General features: G+C 41.9%; 1 protein-coding gene across 4 annotated transcripts in view; it reads right to left on the bottom strand.

Annotated features, from left to right (window-relative positions):
• FMN2 (formin 2) overlaps window positions 1-19,925 on the bottom strand; it is a 124,900-nt gene that overhangs the window by 40,763 nt on the left and 64,212 nt on the right. For 3 of the 4 annotated variants that reach the window (XM_079763485.1, XM_079763486.1, XM_079763487.1), the window contains 5 exons: window positions 15,184-15,275; window positions 14,889-15,018; window positions 13,623-13,769; window positions 12,812-12,871; window positions 12,513-12,633 (listed from right to left, as the gene is read on the bottom strand). In XM_079763485.1, coding sequence (XP_079619611.1) covers window positions 12,513-12,633; window positions 12,812-12,871; window positions 13,623-13,769; window positions 14,889-15,018; window positions 15,184-15,275 — 550 coding nt within the window. Of the gene's footprint in view, window positions 1-12,512; window positions 12,634-12,811; window positions 12,872-13,622; window positions 13,770-14,888; window positions 15,019-15,183; window positions 15,276-19,925 lie in introns of those variants that run through there. The other variant, XM_079763488.1, reaches the window with a different exon arrangement.

The raw sequence follows: 19,925 nt of genomic DNA, 5'->3' as shown, positions 1-19,925 counted from the left end.
TGGCGTGAAAAAAAATCCCTGCCACGGGGAGCCTGCCTTATCCTCTACTAGAGGCCCGATGCACAAAATTCGTGCAAGGGGCTCGGCCCTCGCAGCCCCGGCTTCGTCCAGAAGGTCGTCTGGAAGGTTGTTCGGCTGTCCGGTGTAACGAGCATATTACGCTTTTATTATTATAGATGGTTTTTAATTAATTATATTTTCCATCACAATGAGAAGAGTACAATACTAGTAGCCTAGTATCTAGTAGATTAGGCCAGCATGGGGGCGGGGTGGGGGGAGATGGGGGGAGAGGAAGAATCCAATCTCTCACCTGGTCTGATTTTCAGACCTTAGACACCTGAGTCAAGAAAAATTAATATTTTGAACATTAGTGACAATTGTTTCATTTGTCACTTTTTATTAGAAAATGGAAGTAATGCCTGCCCCCTTCTTCTCGATGCTATAGTATGTCTGGAGGTCTATGCAGCCGTAAGAACACCCTGCCCCCAGCAGCCTGCAGAAGGTCATCTAATGGGCCTGGTGCCTTAAAGGGGGAGGTCACTGGTTAGGAAAGCAGAGATGGGTCACAGACTGACCATGACCAAGTCTTCTCAAATGGGCCATGTCTGCAGGTCTGCATTTTTACTCAGCAACGTTTACACAACAGAAGACACAGCAGATAAGAGAAGGTACCATATTTTTAAGTGAGGGGAAATTATATTTTAAATTGCATTCTGGCTCATTTTAGGAATGTCCTTGGCCCACTCCTATAAACTGTATTCTTAATATAAACACAAGCAAAAGCCATCTTTTCTATGGCTTCGATCTTTCCCCCTCTACTTATAGTAGATTTCCCGGTATACAAGGGGAACCAAGAGGAATTTGAGATCCAGAAGAACTCTCAGGTCATTTATGGGCAACCTCATCTCACTTCCTGTCCTCCTTCCGGAAGCCACAGAAGATGCTTGTCACGGATCTCGGTGTTTTGAGTGATGGCCATTCCGATCTCTGCCAGGCATCTTCCTCCTCACTGAGCTGCTGTACTGATTAGCATCCTCAACTCTACACTGAGCAGAACTCTCTCTGTCTCTCTACACCGTCTCCCTGTGGAATGACAGGTCTGGAGTCTGCTTTTAAAACAGTTCTGATAGAATCACCATAGATCGCTCAGGTCTGCAGTGAGTCACAGAATTCCAGTCTCTTAAGAGGACAGATGAGGTCCCTCCTCTCCTCTCACTCTTTATTTACTCACTGCTCCACTTTTTTGGCTAGGGCTTAAAACATCCGCTGGCAGGCAACAGGCATTCAACAATTATCTGTGGAATGGATGGAAAAGGGGATTGGATTCTCCTGTCAATATGAATTTCTCAGTAATTTGGAAACGGCATCTCTATTGGAATGTCCCCATGCCTTGTACATGCTAGTCACCCCCCTCACATACTCTTATCCCTTATGATCGATTGTTGAACTTTGATTTGTCCATCCATTCACAACTGTCTCAGCAAGGTTCACCTATCAGCAATCCCCCACCCCACCCCCAAACTTTGTATGTCCCTCTTCTATAGAGCATGTGTGAAAGATATAAAATAAAAGGAGAGATACGAATAAAATAGATCAGCATTCAGGTCTGGTTCTACTAGTAGCTATGTGATCGTGAGCTAGTCCTTAGATTATCTGAGCCCCAACTTCCTCAACTAGAAATGGGGCTGATGAAGGCAGGGCACTTGAGCATTAAGCACTGAGCTGACGGTTAAGAAGGTCTCAAAAAGTGACAGCCATTAATGATGTTATCTTATCGCATTTATTGTTGACATGTACCGATCTCTGATTACAATTTGCATTCCCTAAGGTCGACTGTCCTATTCACCTCCGTGTGCCCAGTGTTTGAAATTCAGAGGAAACACTAAAACCTTGTGTGAAAATAAGTACTTTCAACGATGCCAATGACCACGACTTTCCTTAATCTGGACATTAAGCCTCCAGTGGTGGGTCACATATATAACAGCATGTAAATCTTAAACCACGTGCCCCAAATCCCAACCCAAATGACTAAAGCTCTTCACTGTGATATATAATGTGCACAATTATTTTGTGGGTGGCTGCTGCTTTATTCGTTATATTCAGAAGGAAAAGCCTGTTGGATAACTAGAAAAACAAAATGTGAAGTTCTAGAGTCTGTGTAGACTTGTATATGCATACTTCTTATAGACATGCTTCTATATTCAGTGATATATATCAATATGTTGCATAAGGAAATTTATAATATTGGACCCCATTCTTCACCTAACTATAGTGCATTTTGGTGCATAACATTATCCTGGCTATTATCCTCTTCAAAACAGGTGACTATGTGAATTTTTTAAAAAAATACCAACCACTTAAAGGGTCTCAGGAACTTAAAGGGTCATTTAGTCACATTATTAAAAACATAACATGAGATAGAGTTCCTGGAAAATTGCATTACAGTCAAATCCAAATATTTTTGTTAAAATCTGTTAAAGGCAGTTGGCACAACTGAGTAATTCCAACCATGTAGGCTTTTGTTTAATTTAAAGGCCTTCTTAATCCAAAAAGGTTTTATATTGTGTAAAAGGGCTAACAGTGGAAAGCATGAGTTTAGGCTCTCAACTACAAAGACAAATCTAGCCAGAGGAGAGGAATAACAAAAGTCTCTGATGTTTCCATTGGAAGAGGGGTTCCAATCCACAGATTGGCATGTTGGGGGCACAGCAAACATCATCTTATCACCATCAGATTGAAATAAGAGCGCCACACACCACTCTCAGAAATGAACCACGATCATGAGGTTCTGGTGTGTGTGTGTGCGCGTGTGTTTAGGAAACTGGAATATTCCCACTGTCACTTCTCCATCTCCACGCTCCATCAATCAGCGTGGCCCGGTTTCGAGTTGCTGCGTTTCTGTGAGCTTCCAGAAGGTTTTACGGGCACCCATAAACCTGCCTCGTCAAGTTTGAAGGAAGCCACGTCGGAGACACGAAGAACAAAGAAGGCTGATTAGATCAGGAGTTCTTCCTTCCAAAATGCAGCCGTTTCCCATGTCAGTGTGCTTTGGACATGACTATAGACTGGATTTCAAGAAACAGAAACCATGTGGCAACTGAGAGAAGAGGAAGGCAGCTCATGAGACGCCTACAGAGCAGTTGGAAGAAGAGGGACTAGACTCCCTCCACGCTTGGTCTGCAGAGAGACTCCCAGAACCAACCTGCAGCCCTGGCCCTAGGGGGCGTGTTCTCTACGCTGTATGGTGGGCACCATAGACTCACCACTGGTTTTATTTTCTCTTTTTGTTTTTTTCTAAACAAACCTTGCATACCTCGTGCAATAGAACATTACACTCCAATGTATAACACTACGCTTTTTTTTTTCCTATGGATTTTTGATTTATTGGAAAAATCTTTGGGTTACTCTTCTAGTTTATTCCAGGGATGCGAGACTGGCACAATATCCACAAATCAATACACGTGATGCATCACATACACAAATTGAAAGATTAAAAAAACCACGTGATCATATCAATAGATGCAGGAAAAGCATTCGACAAAACCCAGCACCCTTTTTTGATAAAGACTCTCAGTAAAGTGGGAATAGAGGGATCATACCTTATCAATAATAAAGGCCATATACGACAAACCTACAGCCAACAGCATACTCACTGGGCAAAAACTAAAAGCGGTCCCCTTAAGAACAGGAACAAGACAAGGATGTCTGCTTTCACCACTCTTATGCAACACAGTACTGGAAGTCCTAGCCACAGCGATCAGACAAGAAGAAGAAATAAAAGGCATCTTAACTCAAATGTCAGAGAACTAATCACCTTTAATTCATTGTTTCTTGGGGGTTTTTCAAGGCAGTAGGGCACGAAAAGTAAGTGATTTGTGAAAATGAGGAAATACAACTTCACTATTTTATCCTAAAATGAATAAACGGCATCAACTCTTAAAATTAAGTGATTGACAACTTCATTTTCTTCTCATTAACTCTCCCTTCCTCGGGGCAAAATTACTACTGAGTTTCATGAAGATTCAAGAGATTTACAGCATGGAAAGTCTAAGAATCCTGAGAAATGTTCATGAGAACCCAGTACATGTGTGTATATTATTATGGAGGGAGGGAAGGAAAGATGAGAAGAAAGAAAGATACGTGAAACTTATCAGCTTTGGGGGAAATATCACAAATGAAAACACTTTTTTCAAAGCTGATGTAAAGAAATAGAAACATCTCAGACAGAAAAACATTGCAGTAACCTACACAGAGCTGACTCTATGGGAACTATGGAGTGAGACAGTTCTTTAAGAAGTACTTCTATATTACCTAGTACACAGAAAAATTTAAATAATTACTTTATACCACCCTCGCTGCCCCTAAAAATCAGAAACATATGTTTCGTTCTTTCCACCTCCTTTGTCCCGCTCCCTCCTGGGTCAAAATCACTATTATCTTTTATGGAAGTTCCTTCCTAAGTCTCCCAAATTCGATGCTTGCCAGAGCAATATTCGCAAGACATAAATCATTATCACTCCAGGTCCCTAAGTGTAATCCTTCAGTGGCTGGAGAGTGCATTTAGAATAAAATGTAATGTCCTGCTCTAACTGGTGTGGCTCAGTGGATAGAGCGTCAGCCTGCGGAGTGAAGGGTCCCAGGTTCGATTCCGCTCAAGGGCATGTACCTTGGTTGCGGGCACATCCCTAGTGGGGGTGTGCAGGAGGCAGCTGATCGATGTTTCTAACTCCCTATCCCTTCCTCTCTGTGAAAAATCAATAAAACATATATATTTTTTTAAATGTAATGTCCTTATAAACGTGTGCAGTGGATGTGCGCCCTCTCATACGAGGGATATGTCAAGAATGCAGGCGTAATAGACTTTTCTTCTTCCTGAAATGCTTGTGCCCCCCCCCTTCATTCTCCTCCCTTCTCCCCCTAAGCGTCCACCCCCCAGTTCCAAATACACACACCCCTCTCATCCATTTAGAGTCTTCCCGCCCAGAGTGGCTATGTTGGCTTTTGTGACCTGGTTGATACCCATTCCTGTGGATTTATTGCTTTCTACTCCCCTGCACACAGCCTCTATTTGAGTCACGTTGGATCGCCCGCAGTTCCAAGGATGTACTCATCTCATGCCATGGGAGTGGAGGATCCACCTGCTAACATTTCCTTCCATACATGTTTTCACCTGTAAAGTATTCACACGTCATGACTCCATCCTAATGGCGATTTCTAACCAATCAGGTAGCATCGGGCTTACTAGGTTATAGGGTAATTATCTGTTTGTATGTTTGGCTTCCAAACTACATGATACAATAAGTTGTTTAAGTACAAGAGCCCATTTATCATTCAATAAAAGGTGCTCAATAAATGCCAATTCTGCCCAGCCGGCGTGGCTCAGTGGTTGAGCACCCACCTAGGAACCAGGAGGTCATGGTTCGATTCCCAGTCAGGGCACATGCCCAAGTTGCGGGCTCGATCCCCAGTGGGGGGCGTGCAGGAGGCAGTCGATCCATGATTCTCTCTCATCATTGATGTTCCTATCTCTCCCTCTCCCTTCCTCTCTGAAATCAATAAAAATATATATTTAAAAACATGATAAAAGAAAGAATAGAGCTCAACATGAATGATTCTATTAGCACCCCTCACACGCTTTCATAAGCCATGCTTAAGTACACTATCATTTAAAAGATCTTGGTTCTTAATTATTTTCTAATTAAGATATATCTTAGAATCAGAATTTTTAAGTTGTAGCGCTTCTATGTCAAGGATCCCCTGAGATTTTTAGTAGGGAATTTAACCTTTTGCACTCGGATGTCGAGTGTGACTCGACACGGTTAGCATTAAATCCCAAGTAGAATAAAGGAATCGAGAAAAAAGCAAGCGAGTGCAAAGGGTTAATAGAAAACAGACTGTGGGACTCACTGTGAGTGGGTGAGGCATATCACAAGACAGACATATCGAAACTACCAGCAAAGGGGGTTTTTCAGACCACACGCATGCTCAGTGCTGACCTTCGTTACGAATTCTGCTTCCATGAGCCAAATTTCTCATCTGAATATTGTGTATCCCTCAGGTTTCATCCTGAGAAACCCCTGACCTCCTGGGTCAATAGACAATCAGAGCCCAAACAGTTGCTACACTGGTGACTTCGCTCATGTCCTTTCCCGTGCTTAAAATTCTATTCTTCTTTCTCCTGGACCAAACGTTACTGATCCTTCAAAGTCCAAGTTAGGTATCATTTTCCAAGTACATGTAATCCTTACCTCCTCTGTGTTTCTGTAGTATCTTACTTACAGAACTAAAAACTACTTGTTATACCATACAGTGGTATACATATGCACATAACCATTGGTGCTCTTATTAGTCTATGAGCTATGAGGGAAGAGTCTGTGGTTTGTTGTTGTTGTTTTTTTAGTGATTCAATAAACATTTGTGGAATGATAAGTTTTAGACTCTAATATCTCTGATTCCTTATTGATCTAAACTTCATAAATCTTATTATTACGAGATAACCTACCCATTAAATTCTTAAGCTGCCTATCTAGAAAGCATTTTGATAATGAGTATCAGGAATCTGAAAAAAAAATGTTCATTGCCTCTCATCTAGTAATTATAATTCTAATAATCTATATTAAGGAAAAAAACAGAAAATAGAGTAAAAAGGTTATGAATGAGGATGTTCAACATAATATTTCTGAAGAGTAGGCAGAATTGGAAAGAGATGATTTCTTACAAGAATCAAATCCCTCATTAAATTATGGCACCATCAGAAGATAGATTTTTATGAAACCATCTTAAATGGTTTTTTAATTATAGTAAGAGGCCTGGGAAATGCTATTAAAATTTTCACTGAGAAAAATGTATAACATATAAGAGTGATGTCCAGTCAACTGGAATGATGAATTCATTAATAGGCTGAAACTTCCTTCTTTTTCTTTTTTTTTTTAATTTATTTTATTGATTTTTTACAGAGAGGAGGGGAGAGGGACAGAGAGTTAGGAACATCGATCAGCTGCCTCCTGCACACCTCCCACTGCGGGTGTGCCCGCAACCAAGGCACACGCCCTTAATTGGAATTGAACCTGGGACCCTTCAGTCCGCGGGCCGACGCTCTATCCACTGAGCCAAACCGGTTAGGGCGAAACTTCCTTCTTTTGAAAACACATAGCAATGCAGGAGGGCATTAAAAAAGAAAACCGAACAGACACACTATGCTTTAAAAAATAATGAATAACTCCTTGAACCAGAAATAGTAGAGAAGCCCAAGTTAAGAAACAGAGCCCAAGCAAGGAGTGACTGAAGTGCGCGTGGGGGAGGGTAAAGAGACCAGGGGTGGGAGAGAACGGAGCCAGGGTCACTACTAGGAACCCAGAGCTAGGACGAGGCTCTCTGAGCCATGCAAAGAGGAGGGACACAGCACCAGCCCCTACGCAGCTGTGTGCCTGGGGCAGCAAGCGTAGACAGCCAGCAATCCAGGCCAGATCGGAGCCAAGTCATTCACTCCTTTGGAGACCGAGACGGACTCTGCAGCAAAGCCCATGTTTCCACAGGGCAGGGTCCCCAAGCGGCCCACGAGAAGGCCTGGTTCTGGCCAAAGGCAGGCCAGGTCAAAGCAATGGAAAAATCAAGGAAGTGCAGGATTTGGGGGGTCGGGAGCAAAACAGATGGATAGATAAGTTCCTGTCACACCTCAACTCTTCCTCGGTGGCACAAAAGCAATCACAGACACAACATAAATGATGGGGTGTGGATGGCTCTGGGCCAACTGAACTTTATTTATAAGAACAGGCCTCCTTCAGCCCACAGGCTGTCATTTTCTAACAACTGTTTTAAATCAACATTCTAATGCCACAAAGAAAATTAATGAGTAGAAAGACAGCTTATACGTCTTAACAAATAAAGGACGAATTCATCTCAGATGAAACAAAAACTATGGAAATCCAAAAAGGACATTAAAATATCTTTATAAAAATAAAAAAGGTCAAGGGCAAATGCTACGCAGTACAAGAACAAAAATTAATTTAATGGTTAAAAATAGATATGGTAAAAACAAACAAACAAACAAACAAACAAAAAACACCATACTAGAAATCTTGGAAACAAAAAATAATTATCGTGATTTTGAAATAGTTGCATTGGCCATATAAATACCAGATTGGATAGAGTCAAAGAGAGAATTGATGAACTGAAAGGCCATGTTGAGGAATGCATGATGATCATAGCAAAAAGGGTAGGGAGGGGGGTAAATCTGAAAGAGAAGTCAAGAGACATGGAGGGTTAGACCCGAGATAAAAACATACCAAAATACTAAGGTTATTTATCATGAACTGTAGGATTACAGGTAAATGTATTTTCTGTTCTGTGTTTTCCAATGTTGTCTGATGTTCCCGTGTCGAACAGATATTCATTTTAAAATCATAACAGGAAGTGACTTTAAAAGAAGCGATAGATGGCCTTTGAACTGAATTTATAACATCATGTTTTCTTTCCTCAAACAAAAAAAAATATATCAGAAATTTGCCATTGTACATATAATTGGCATAAACACCTATAAATCAAGACAAACAAGTTTAAAGACTTGTTTCTCCTATATAGCTCGGACCTCTGGACACCAACATTACTTCAACGTGAAGATAGAGTTCATTCATCTTAAACATCTTCAAGTCAGGGATTGGAGGGGAGGGGAGGGAAGGGGGGGTACAGGAAGGAATTTGCAGGAAGCATTCTCCCCCACTTCCGGTAACTGAATTACTCAAGGCTCTGCAGCGCTGAGGTGACTGGAGTCATGTGGCAAGTGCTACGCTTTCTACCCAAGACAGGCCCTGGGACAGACATGGCCATTTGGCATGATCACAAGAGATCAAACCGGATCAGGTTGCTGAACCAACCACATGGCCCCGAGCTCAGAAGGCCCGGGGAGCAGCCCAGGGCTGTGAGAATCTCGGGGACAAGTACAGAAAGCAAACAGAGTGGATGCTCTGCTGTTATAAACGCTAACAGGAGAGTCAGTTGTCTTGTCAAAACGTCTGAGCCGTCAGCATTCTCTCTCAGTCTTTCCTTGAAAATAAAAGTCAACTCTCTCAGCAGAAACCTAAGAGGAAGTGATTTAGCCAGAAAATGAGTGTCTTAATGACTTTTCTTACCTCTTCATCCTCACACTATTTATTCTATCTTATTTCTTACCTCTTTACCTCACACTATTTATTCTGTTTTTTCCTTATTATGAATAGACAATATTTATTGGGTATTTATTCGATGGAAAGGATCAGGATCCATTCTTTACATGTATCATTGCATTTTTTAAACATCTTCTTAAAACAACTCGCTTCTGGCAAAAGGTGGGCAGGATATTTGAATCTTCTTTAAATGAATCACCTAATGTAACCACGTAGAAGGAATAAGTTTTCATAGGCTCCACTTATCAAAAAAGACATTACTTTAAACTAATTATATCCAAATAACATAACCCAATAATCTCCCATCTGACTCCCATTTAGTCCGATGAGTGCACAAATCATATCTATTTATACCCATCTCATTCCAAAGAGGGACACGAGGCAGTTTTGATTTTATGCCTTGTTGATATGAAATGGTACACTCATGCTGAATCCTTCCCGGAAATTACATTTCATTAAGGTTGAGCTCAGAAGATCCCCTTCCTTATTGTAAAACGTCTTTCTTTCTATATAAAAACCTCAAATTTTGGAAAAGCAAAATATATATATATATATATGATTTAATTATGAATGTTGTCAGTGTTCAAAGGAGACCACAGTGTTTGACAGCCTTGTAAATAGTTCAAGCCATTCTCATTTTACAAGCACAGGAGACATTGCATTATTTCATGGACTGCAGCTTCATTTCCCCACCTTCCCTGCACGCTGCTCAGCGGAAATGCCGTGCTTCTGTCAGTAACACAGAACCAGGCCTGCGCTGCTCCTCCCTCCCTCCCTCCTTCTCTTCCTCCTTTCTTTCTTCAAAGAAGAGGGAGAGAGAGAGAGAGAAACATCAATGATGAGAATCATTGACCAGCTGCCTCCTGCACTCCCCGCACTGGGGACCGAGCCCACAACCCGGGCATGTGCCATTGACCAGAATCGAACCATTACCTCCTGGCTCATAGGTAGACACTCAACCGCTGAGCCACTCTGGTCAGGTGATGCCTGTGTTTCTTAAAATGTATTCATTCCACCGACCAGAGAACCTACCAGCTATTCTGTGTGTGGCGGGCGGGAGGAGTGCTCTATGGGCAAATAAACCCGAGAACTGCTGCTAACCCTTCTTTCAGAGACCACGGTGAACTCCTCAGACTTATTTGGTTAGGAAAGCCCTCCATTTCTAGGGCCCCCCATATTCACAAACTAGGCACGAACTTGAGAAAATTCTCTAGTGGTCAAATGCTCTAGGTTCTCATTGAGGAAATACACCTTTCCGAGAAGTTGGCCTTATCCTATATAATAATCCTATATAATAAAGAGCTAATATGCTAATTAGACCAGATGTGGGACGACCTTCCAGATGACCAGTGGGGGGCAGGGGCCGGGGCTTGAGGGCCCAGGTGGCAGTCGGGCTGTGAGGCCGAGCCCCTTGCACGAATTTCGCGCATGGGGCCTCTAGTTATATATAAAGAGTAACCCTCTGGGGTGCTCACAACTTGCTAAGATGCTCCCTCAGTGTTTAATCTGGAGCCACCCCATCGCTGGAGAAGACAGATGTCCAAGAGGAAGTAGGACAATGGCAGCGGCTACTGGTCCTCTTCAAACTCACCGTCTGGTGTCTGTCAGTTCTCCCTGTCTAGCTCTAAGTCTTGTGAGAGCGTGCCATTGTCATGGCTACCTGTATAGTTAATAACCATAGAGAGGAAGCATGTCGACATGAAAAATAAAGGAGGAATCATTCCCATCATAAGCAAACGTAAGTTCCCTGGGAGTAAGATCGCCATTCCTCTCCTTGATCCAATCCCCTGTAAACTATGAAGTCCTACTTTGCAAGACTGAACTGTTAATGAAAGCATAAAGTATTTTTTTCTGATCCCCCAGAAATGCCCCTAAGCACTGAGAGAGGGGGATATTAATAAGCAAACCAGTAAACCAATATATACCTGGTATAATGTTGAAGGAAGATCAATACTCTATCTGGTTTGCCTTTTGTTGTTTTTAAAAGTCATACTTTAAATACATAAGAACATAGTGTCATACAAACATAACATAATTTTATTTATTTCTTAAACAAACTTGTCATTCTTGGGTTCAATAAATGAACACCCATATTTGAGGGTACCCAATGCACCCACAATTGCCCAATCTGCGTCACGCTCATAATAATGGGTGCTGAGTTGTTTAGAAACTGCAGGCCAGCTATGTAATGTTATTGTGATGATTTTTATCCATACAAAAGCATCTGTGACCAGAATATATTTAGCCCCATACATTTCATTATAGATCAGTATGGATACGCATTTCCAAACTGGGTAGAATCTCTTAAAAAGTTACATCATCCAGTTGGTTTTTGGACAGGGGTAACCACGCCTCTTCTTTTCCTTTAGCTACACATCCAATGAAAATCCACGTCCATTTACCCACTCCCTGTCTGTGTTTGATAGGGTTAGATAGAGGCTCAGCTAGCGGCGGTGTTCCCAGCTCCATAACAATAAGAAACCTCAGGACCAGGGACTAAAAGGGATTTTCACCACAAAATAATTCTTAAAAGGGTACACTGTTCACTTTTGTGTAAATATTACTCTTAAGGCAGAACTCTGGCGAATTTCAGACTCTTCAAAATGATATTAACGAACAACATAAACTGAGGAACAAAAACAGATCCAGAGACAGAGAAGCATCGATCAGAACGTGAAACCTCAGAGGGAAGGCAGGGGAGGGAGGGGGTAAGGAGGAGAGATCAGCAAAAGGACATGTATGCATGCATATACGCCTAACCAATGGACACAGACACCAGGGGGGTGAGGACATGAGCGGGTGTGGGGCGGGGGGATATGGGGGGATAAGGACACATATGTAATACCTTAATCCATAAAGAATAAAAATGGTATAAGGCTTCGCAACTAACAACAAGGCATACACACGTGTGCTTTTGGACCACATATGTGAAAGAAGATGTTTTGTCCCCAGAAAAAGTTCACAAGCCGCAAAGTCTTGGGCAAGTGCATGAAGGGAGGGCTGGGAGGGCCTGGTCATCGCTCAACAGTGACAAGATAAAACACACGAATGTTCCTGGCCGTCAAAACCAGACAAATTTGCTCCTCATGAAAGAGATTACTATTCAAATACCCAAGATACTATTCGATAATGAAGTTTTTCAAACACAGCTTTTTAAACAACAAAACAATAAGATTAAAGGTAAAATAATAATAACAATTTTTTTTCTTTAGCCATACTAAAAAGTTTTCAGTTCTACAAGGCTCTCAAAGATTTTTTGTTCAAGAACATCAAAACGTGTAGCTTGTCTTATTTAAAAAAAAAAAAAAAGCATGACTAACAAACATGAGTTTCTTTCAGATGCTCCATTACCTTTCAGGTCTTTCTTTAGTTTTCTGAGATCTTTCTGGAAATCCTCAAACTTCATCTGCGAGGCCTGAAACAGGTCCTGGGGTTCGGGTAGCGGAAAAACACACTGCTCTTTCCCGGCGTCCTAATTCATTAGCAAGAAACACATCATTTTAAACCAATCAGCACTGAGATCGATAAGAATCATACGACGGCAGGGATGGCAAAACCACAAAAACCAACAGTGCCAAATCATTTACAACAAAGACTAACCGCCCCCCCCAAAAAAAAAAAAACTATCTATATGCAAAAAACTGTCTTACCTCATCAAAATTTCGAAGATAATAGGACACGATATATGACAAAAGACTTCTGCTATTGTCCTAGGCAGAAAGACCAAAGTAAGTAAAAATATATATATATATATATTTAAACGATTAAATATAGTGTCAAATAAAAGAAACCCCAGGAAATCAGCATATACAGGGGAGAACGTTTAGAATGAAATGTGAAATTCCATATTTCAAGTTATTTTAGTGACTATAACCAAGGAGTTGCATGGCATAGAAGACCTGATTTTCTCCAGTGCTCACATCTAAGCTCCAAATGTTAAGCACAGCTGTTTAAGGGTGGAGTCTCCACTATAAATACTTTCCTATTTTTGCTTTCCTCCGTCAGAAAATTAGTTCATTAATTTTTATGGATTTTATTAAGGGGTATAACTACTATCTTCGCTGAGATGATGAATATTGCTCGCATTTCTACATACCTGGACCAGCAGTAAGTTTGATGGTCTAGCTAATACTATATAGATTAGGAACATAAAAAAATTAAACATTTGCCCTAGCCGGTTTGGCTCAGTGGATAGAGCATCGGCCTGAGAACTGAAAGGTCCCAGGTTCGATTCCGGTCAAGGGCACATGCCGGGTTGTGGGCTCGATCCCCAGTGGGGGACTTGCAAGAGGCAGCCGATCCATGATTCTCTCTCATCATGGATGTTTCTATCTCTCTCCCTCTCCCTTCCTCTCTGAAATCAATAAAAATATATTGTAAAACACACACATACACACACACACACACACACACAGAGTCCAATACTCAATTGGCCTGCATTCATTCACACAAAATACTTACACTGCTTTTGACGTCTTTCAGCTTCGGAAGAATGTCCAACCCAAACCCATCAGCCTGTCCCCGAGTCTTGTTCCCGCCGTTCATGTAGTTGCCAAAGGCCAGGACCAGACCCAGCACCCGCATAACGCCGGGCCCATTTTTCAACGTCTGTAAGCAGAATGAAGAGCCATTGCTCTCTGATACAAAGTTCTGTTTGAATTATCGTAAGTCAGTGGCAGATATTCATATGACACGAATCATTTGGGGTGATACCCAAACTTTATTATTGGCCGTTACTATATTTGAAGAGGAGTGTCTCCAAGAGGAAGAAATCTAGGCCATTTCTGTGAAACAAATAAGGCTACACGATGACAGCCACTACAAAATAACGTCCTTGCTATCAGCCCAATGGTGCCTACCTCCGCAGCATCACAAATGTATGGCATAGTGGCGGGAAACCGAGACATACTTCCAAAGATAAATCTCCAAGTTTAGACGTATCCCTGAAAAATCCATGCTCATGTCTTCCAAATCACATCACTTAACCCCATTTTGCAAGTCACGTCCCCTGGAAATGTGCCTTTAACACCTTACTACTACTTTTCAACCACAACCATTGGTGCTATTGGTTTGGGACCCACTGTTTTAAATGTTAGTATTGCTCTTTTCTGCCAAAAAATGTATTCTGTGTTTCCAGAAGGCTGTTGATCTTCGGTTGAAGCGTACAGCTGGTCCTAAATCCTTTGGTGGGAATCATTCACGTGTTATTGAGGGACCCTTCCAAATATGACAGAAAGTACATGAAATGCCTTCAAATAGCATTTAATTAGGGAGTTTGATGTATTTGAGGGCCATGAAAAGTAAGGACTCTGGCCCTAGCCGGTTTGGCTCAGTGGTTAGAGCGTCGGCCTGCAGACTGAAGGGTCCCAGGTTTGATTCCAGTCAAAGGGCACATGCCAGGGTTGCGGGCTCGATCCCCGGTGTGCGGCGGTGCAGGAGGCAGCCGATCCATGAGTCTCTCTCATCACGGATGTTTCTATCTCTCTCTCCCTTTCTCTCTGAAGTCAATAAAAGATCATCAATGACCATATTCAAGCATGCGGTCCCACTTGCACTTCTACTTTTGTTCTCGAAGCTCAATCATAGCACGTTCTCTTCCGTGAGCCTGCTAGCCTCCAAATGTTTTTGAGTCCTTAGAATAAATCAAACTTTTCTGAGACGTGAACGTGCCTGAACACAACTACCCATCAGCATCCAAGCGTCAGCTCCCCACACACCACAACCCACCTCACACAACTTCTGCAGCAACTCAAGCTTGCGACGGATCGAGCCGATGCTTTCCGTAAACGTGGCCTGGAACAGGATGCAAAAGACGCGCTCGGAAAAGTTGGGGATGAGGGACAGCTCATACAGGAACCTGAGGACATAAAGCCAAGTCAAGAGGGGAAGATGTGACTCACAGAAACGGGTGTGCAAGCCCGTATCACGCATCACAGCGAGGAACAGAAGGGACTGCATCTTCCGAAGGGAGGGAGCCCGCCCAGGCCGGGATGCCCACGCCCCGGCCCTAAGAGGTGCTTACTGTTCAGGCTTGTCCAGGGACTTGGCACTTTCCTTGTCTTTGGAGGACCGGCCATGCTTTTCAATCTTTTCCAGCTCATCTGACTGTGCTCTCTGGAAATCAAAAGCCAAAATCTGGTCAACTGAATCCCTTAGATGATGATGATCTTAGCACAGCAAGACTCTATATTGTCATATTTCTTAGCATCCCTTTGTAGTAAAGCTTGACATCATTCCTGAGGCATGTGAAAGTGTAAATATGTTTAATGGAAACCAGATCATCTCCAAATCTCCCAAGTGATGTTATTGACGATCAGTGATCTGCAAAAACACTTATTTATTCAAGCATGCTTTAAAACAACACGGTCTTCTCTTGCTCTTGAGCTGTTTATAATACCCTCCAGAAGGCAAGACTTTCATGTTAAAGTGGTATTTCTTCTTAAGGAATCAATGAAATTCAATTTGATCCTACGGTTGTTCTAAGATTGTTAGAGGGGAAAAAGGTACTTATTTAGCTATTTCAATCGTTGTTTATGGATATTTTTTTCTTAGGGGAAAGAAAAACGCTATTGAATTATTAAGTCCTGGAACGAAAATAAAAGGTTTTGATACTTCTGAATTTTCTTCTGGATACAATAAAAGGCCTCATGCTTCTTTTCTTTCCCAACCTTGTATAATATCGAGCTAAAAATTTATCAGCGTAACTTGTTTCTTTATAAGTGAGGGTCTGCATTTGTAACATATGGTACAAGACTTTATAGAATCACAACTCTATTCTCCTTTATGGAGATTTTGGAGGTTTTTTTTATTTGTAGTCTTGTCTTTTTTTTTGTAATTCACAAAGATGTTTCAAAACAGTCAAATACTACACTTTCTAAATACATTCATTAACAAGTGTCCATAAACTTCCATAATTGAGCTCAGATAACACCATAATGACACTTAAAGCCACATAACAAGATGGCATTTAATAATGACCAAACCCATTGACAGGAGTAATATACACTGAGTGGCCAGATTATTATGATCTCTGAACGCATAATAATCTGGCCACTCAGTGTGTGTGTGTGTGTGTGTGTGTGTGTGTGTGTGTGTGTGTGTGTGTGTTTGTGTATAAGACTGCCATAAATTATATATTAGAGGCCCGGTGCATGAATTTTTGCATGGGTGGGGTCCGGCCAGCCTGGCCAGGGGGAGGGGACATGGGCGGTTGGCCGGCCTGCCTGCTGGTCGAACTCCTGGGCGAGGGGACAATTTGCATATTAGCCTTTTATTATATAGGATAGACACTGAGTGGCCAGATTATTATGCATTCAGAGATCATCATAATCTGGCCACTCGGTGTGATAGAATATAAAATTAAGGACGTTGAGAAGGCAAGGGTTGTTTTAAGACACACAGGTCCACCACATAACTCTTAGACGAAACAATGATAGAGTACTATTTGACATCAGTCTTAGTAATATCTTTTTGGATATTTCTCCTTGAAGCAAGGAAAACAAAAGCAAAAATAAACAAATGGAACATCATCAAACTAAAACGCTTCTGCACAGCAAAGGAAAATACGACCAGCAAAACAAAAATATAACCAAGTGAATGGGAGGATGGTGGGTGGGCAAAAGCAGGTTTATAGTTAGGAGTACACAAAACAGAGTTTATTTCTTGTATTATTATTTATTAATTATTGTATTATTTTCCATATGAACAACTGTAAACCTACTTTTTCCCACCCCTGTATATTCACAAAGATTATATCCAATAGAGGTTGATATTCAAAATACATAAGGAACTCATACAACTCCATAACAAAAAAATAATCCCATCTACCCCTGTCCAACTCCAACTCCAATTCCCCTATGTATTCCTTTCCAGAAACAGACTTTCCCACCCAAAATACATTCTAGTTTTTCACATCTATGCCTTTGATCAAACTGCTCCATCTTCTGGGAACGTGTTTTCAACTCTTCTCTCAAACATGTTACCTACCGTTTACCATGTAAGAATAGCCCCACATACTGCCCAACTATGAAGATTATCCTAGCTCCCGCAACATCAAATAATGTTGGCTCCTCAGCACAGAATTCTACCTCAGCACTACTGACATTAGCCTGCAATTATTCAGTTCATCCTTGACATCCACCATTTGATTTGGGGGAGGGGGGTAATCTGTATGTCAGGAATGTTATGAATGAAATAGCTTTTATTGTGTTGGCCTGGGAATCTCTTAGCAATTTTAAGGGGAAATGCTCCTGCGTTATTTAAAGGACAATTTAAATTATCCTTTTGAACATTACACATTAAAGAGTTTATGGCTGGTCTATATACTATTTGTTGACTCATACTTCCTCTAATATTGAAAACTACCTTTTCAAGAGATACACTTTCTATGGTCCATAGATTCACATTCTACAAATGCACAGATCTTTCTTCTCCAGGTACAACGAATAACTGGAATATCTTTAAACGCCAAGGACGGAGGGGGATTCGCAAAATGGCAGCCGCAGACTCACAGCAATCTATAGTCGTATGTCTAAGGGCTGAACAGCTCTTCAGGGAACTAAAATCTTGAATACTTAACCATATATTGGCAAGCATGCAAGTAAACAAAAAGAAATCCAGAACCAAACACGCATGAGATGCCATCTGGAATCATTCAACCTCCTAAATAAGGTTGATAGGAGTTTTATATCCTTAAAAAAAAAAGACTTGGCTATTTATTTCTTTAATAACTTTATTGCACATTAAATTTTAGTTGTCGCAATCATGGGCCTCAAGGAGGAAAGGTAATTATCCTCTCAAGCTAATATGTCAAAAGCATCCAATGTTATTACTGTTCGTGCATAATTTCAAGTCATGACCCAAGCTTTCGTAAAAAACCAAGGCTCTTCTTGGCTTGTACTTATAAAACAATCAACATTTACTACCGTTGAAAATCTCTACCTAATAGGACCATACCCAAGCCAAACCTGCAAATATTCTCCATGAACTATAATATTCCTAGCCGTAAGTACATTCCTGTAGCATCCGCAGAATCAAGGGATTTAAAGGAGGTATCGTGAACATTTATGGCGTCGGGATGGGATGATTTATCGTGGTGACTAGCCAACTGCACTATTTCTCTACTGCTTGCCTGCCATCATGGAAAATTACTGGGAAATGTTTAGTACACACGTGTCAGGAGAGACTGTCCTCCCACGAGAGCTGAATGGTTATTAAAAAAAGCAAATTTCCAAGAAATACCCTCTGTACTCTACCGAGCTAAAAAGTGTGTTAATGTGCTCAGAGAAGCCAGAGGCCGATCAGAGAAGAATACAGTTAATAGAAAAACAATGGCTGGTAAAGACACAGGCAGGGTGATCATCATTCAACACCACACGCAAGGATGTGCAATTCATGTTCTTCTGAGGAGAGACCGCCTTCGGGACCAGAAGCAGCTTCATTAAAAGGAGTAGCAAACAAGTGTTTTCATTACCCAACAAGGTTTACATTTAGAGCTAAAACACAAGAACAAAAAGAGCAGCAGGGATCAAAGCTGGAGCTACACATAAAAGCCATTCCCCAAATCATTGGTATCTGTGGAGAATTTAGTCTCCATCTACTTTATAAAGAATTTGAACACAGTAACAGATCTTTTGGCTGCTCCCCTCCGCTCTTTCCAAGAAGTAGAAATCTTGGATCCCTCTTCGTTTCAGGTCAATCCATAGTAAAGACAGGCCCCTGGTCTCCCCTAGGTCAGTAGTCGGACCCGAATTTCTCGGGGAAGTGTGAAATTTGGCACAGGCATCTTTCCATGTGTGGACCCTGAGAATGAATGTGCCTGTTAAGGAGGACTCCGGGTGGCTATGTGGGTTCAAATTTATAAACAGAGTCTCAGAGGCAAAGCCAAACAGGGGCCTCTCACGCGCTCTGTGCTTCAGGGGAAAGCTGTACTGTGCTCCTTCCATCTGAGTCAACCAACCCTTCTAAGAGAGTTCCTGGCATCTCGTGTCAACTGTCTTCCCCTGTCCAATCAGAGTCGCGCAACTGTATCCTCATGGGCATCTTCACTGACCAATCAGAGTGACTCCATTCTGACCACTAAGGACCGTGCTTCTGGACCAATCAAACTGGGAGACTATGGAGCCCTCATTTGCATGAAAACAGACCCATCAGGGACTGGGGCCGGACTTCTTCTCTAATTAAGCTAGCTTCACCTCCGTTCCCATGGAGGGCACATGCAGTTTCCTGGTAAGACTGCATTTTCCCAGCCTGAGCTATGACCCCCAAGCAGCACAGAGCTGCCCAAGCTGACTCACCAACGCTGAGCTGGGAGACCAGATCTGCCTGCCTGAGCCACCTATCTATAATAATATAAGCGTAACATGCTAATTAGACCGGACAGCCGAAAGACCCTCCAGATGTCCTTCCGGACGACCTTCCGAACGAAGCCAGGGCTGCGAGGACCGAGCCTCTTGCACGAATTTCGTGCATCGGGCCTCTAGTACAGAATATAGGTGTATTAAAAATCGGAAGCAAAAGATCTGTTGAATCAACTTACATGTTATAAGCTGCTTATAAAGAGTCTTTACTATGTGAACTCAATAATCTATAATAATAAAAGCGTAATATGCTAATTAGATCGGACAGCCGGACGACCTTCCGAATGTCCTTCCGGATGACCTTCCAGACGAAGCCGCAGCTTCGAGGGCAGAGCCCTTGCACGAATTTCGTACATCGGCCTCTAGTAGTCAATAACCTTGAGGGAACCAGAAAGATTCTTGGTCC

The sequence above is a fragment of the Cnephaeus nilssonii genome (genome assembly GCF_951640355.1).
Source record: "Cnephaeus nilssonii genome assembly, chromosome: 23".
NCBI classification, from domain to species: Eukaryota; Metazoa; Chordata; class Mammalia; order Chiroptera; family Vespertilionidae; genus Cnephaeus; species Cnephaeus nilssonii.
Note: the sequence above shows the minus strand (reverse complement) of the source record. Positions and strands in the feature narration are given on the sequence as shown.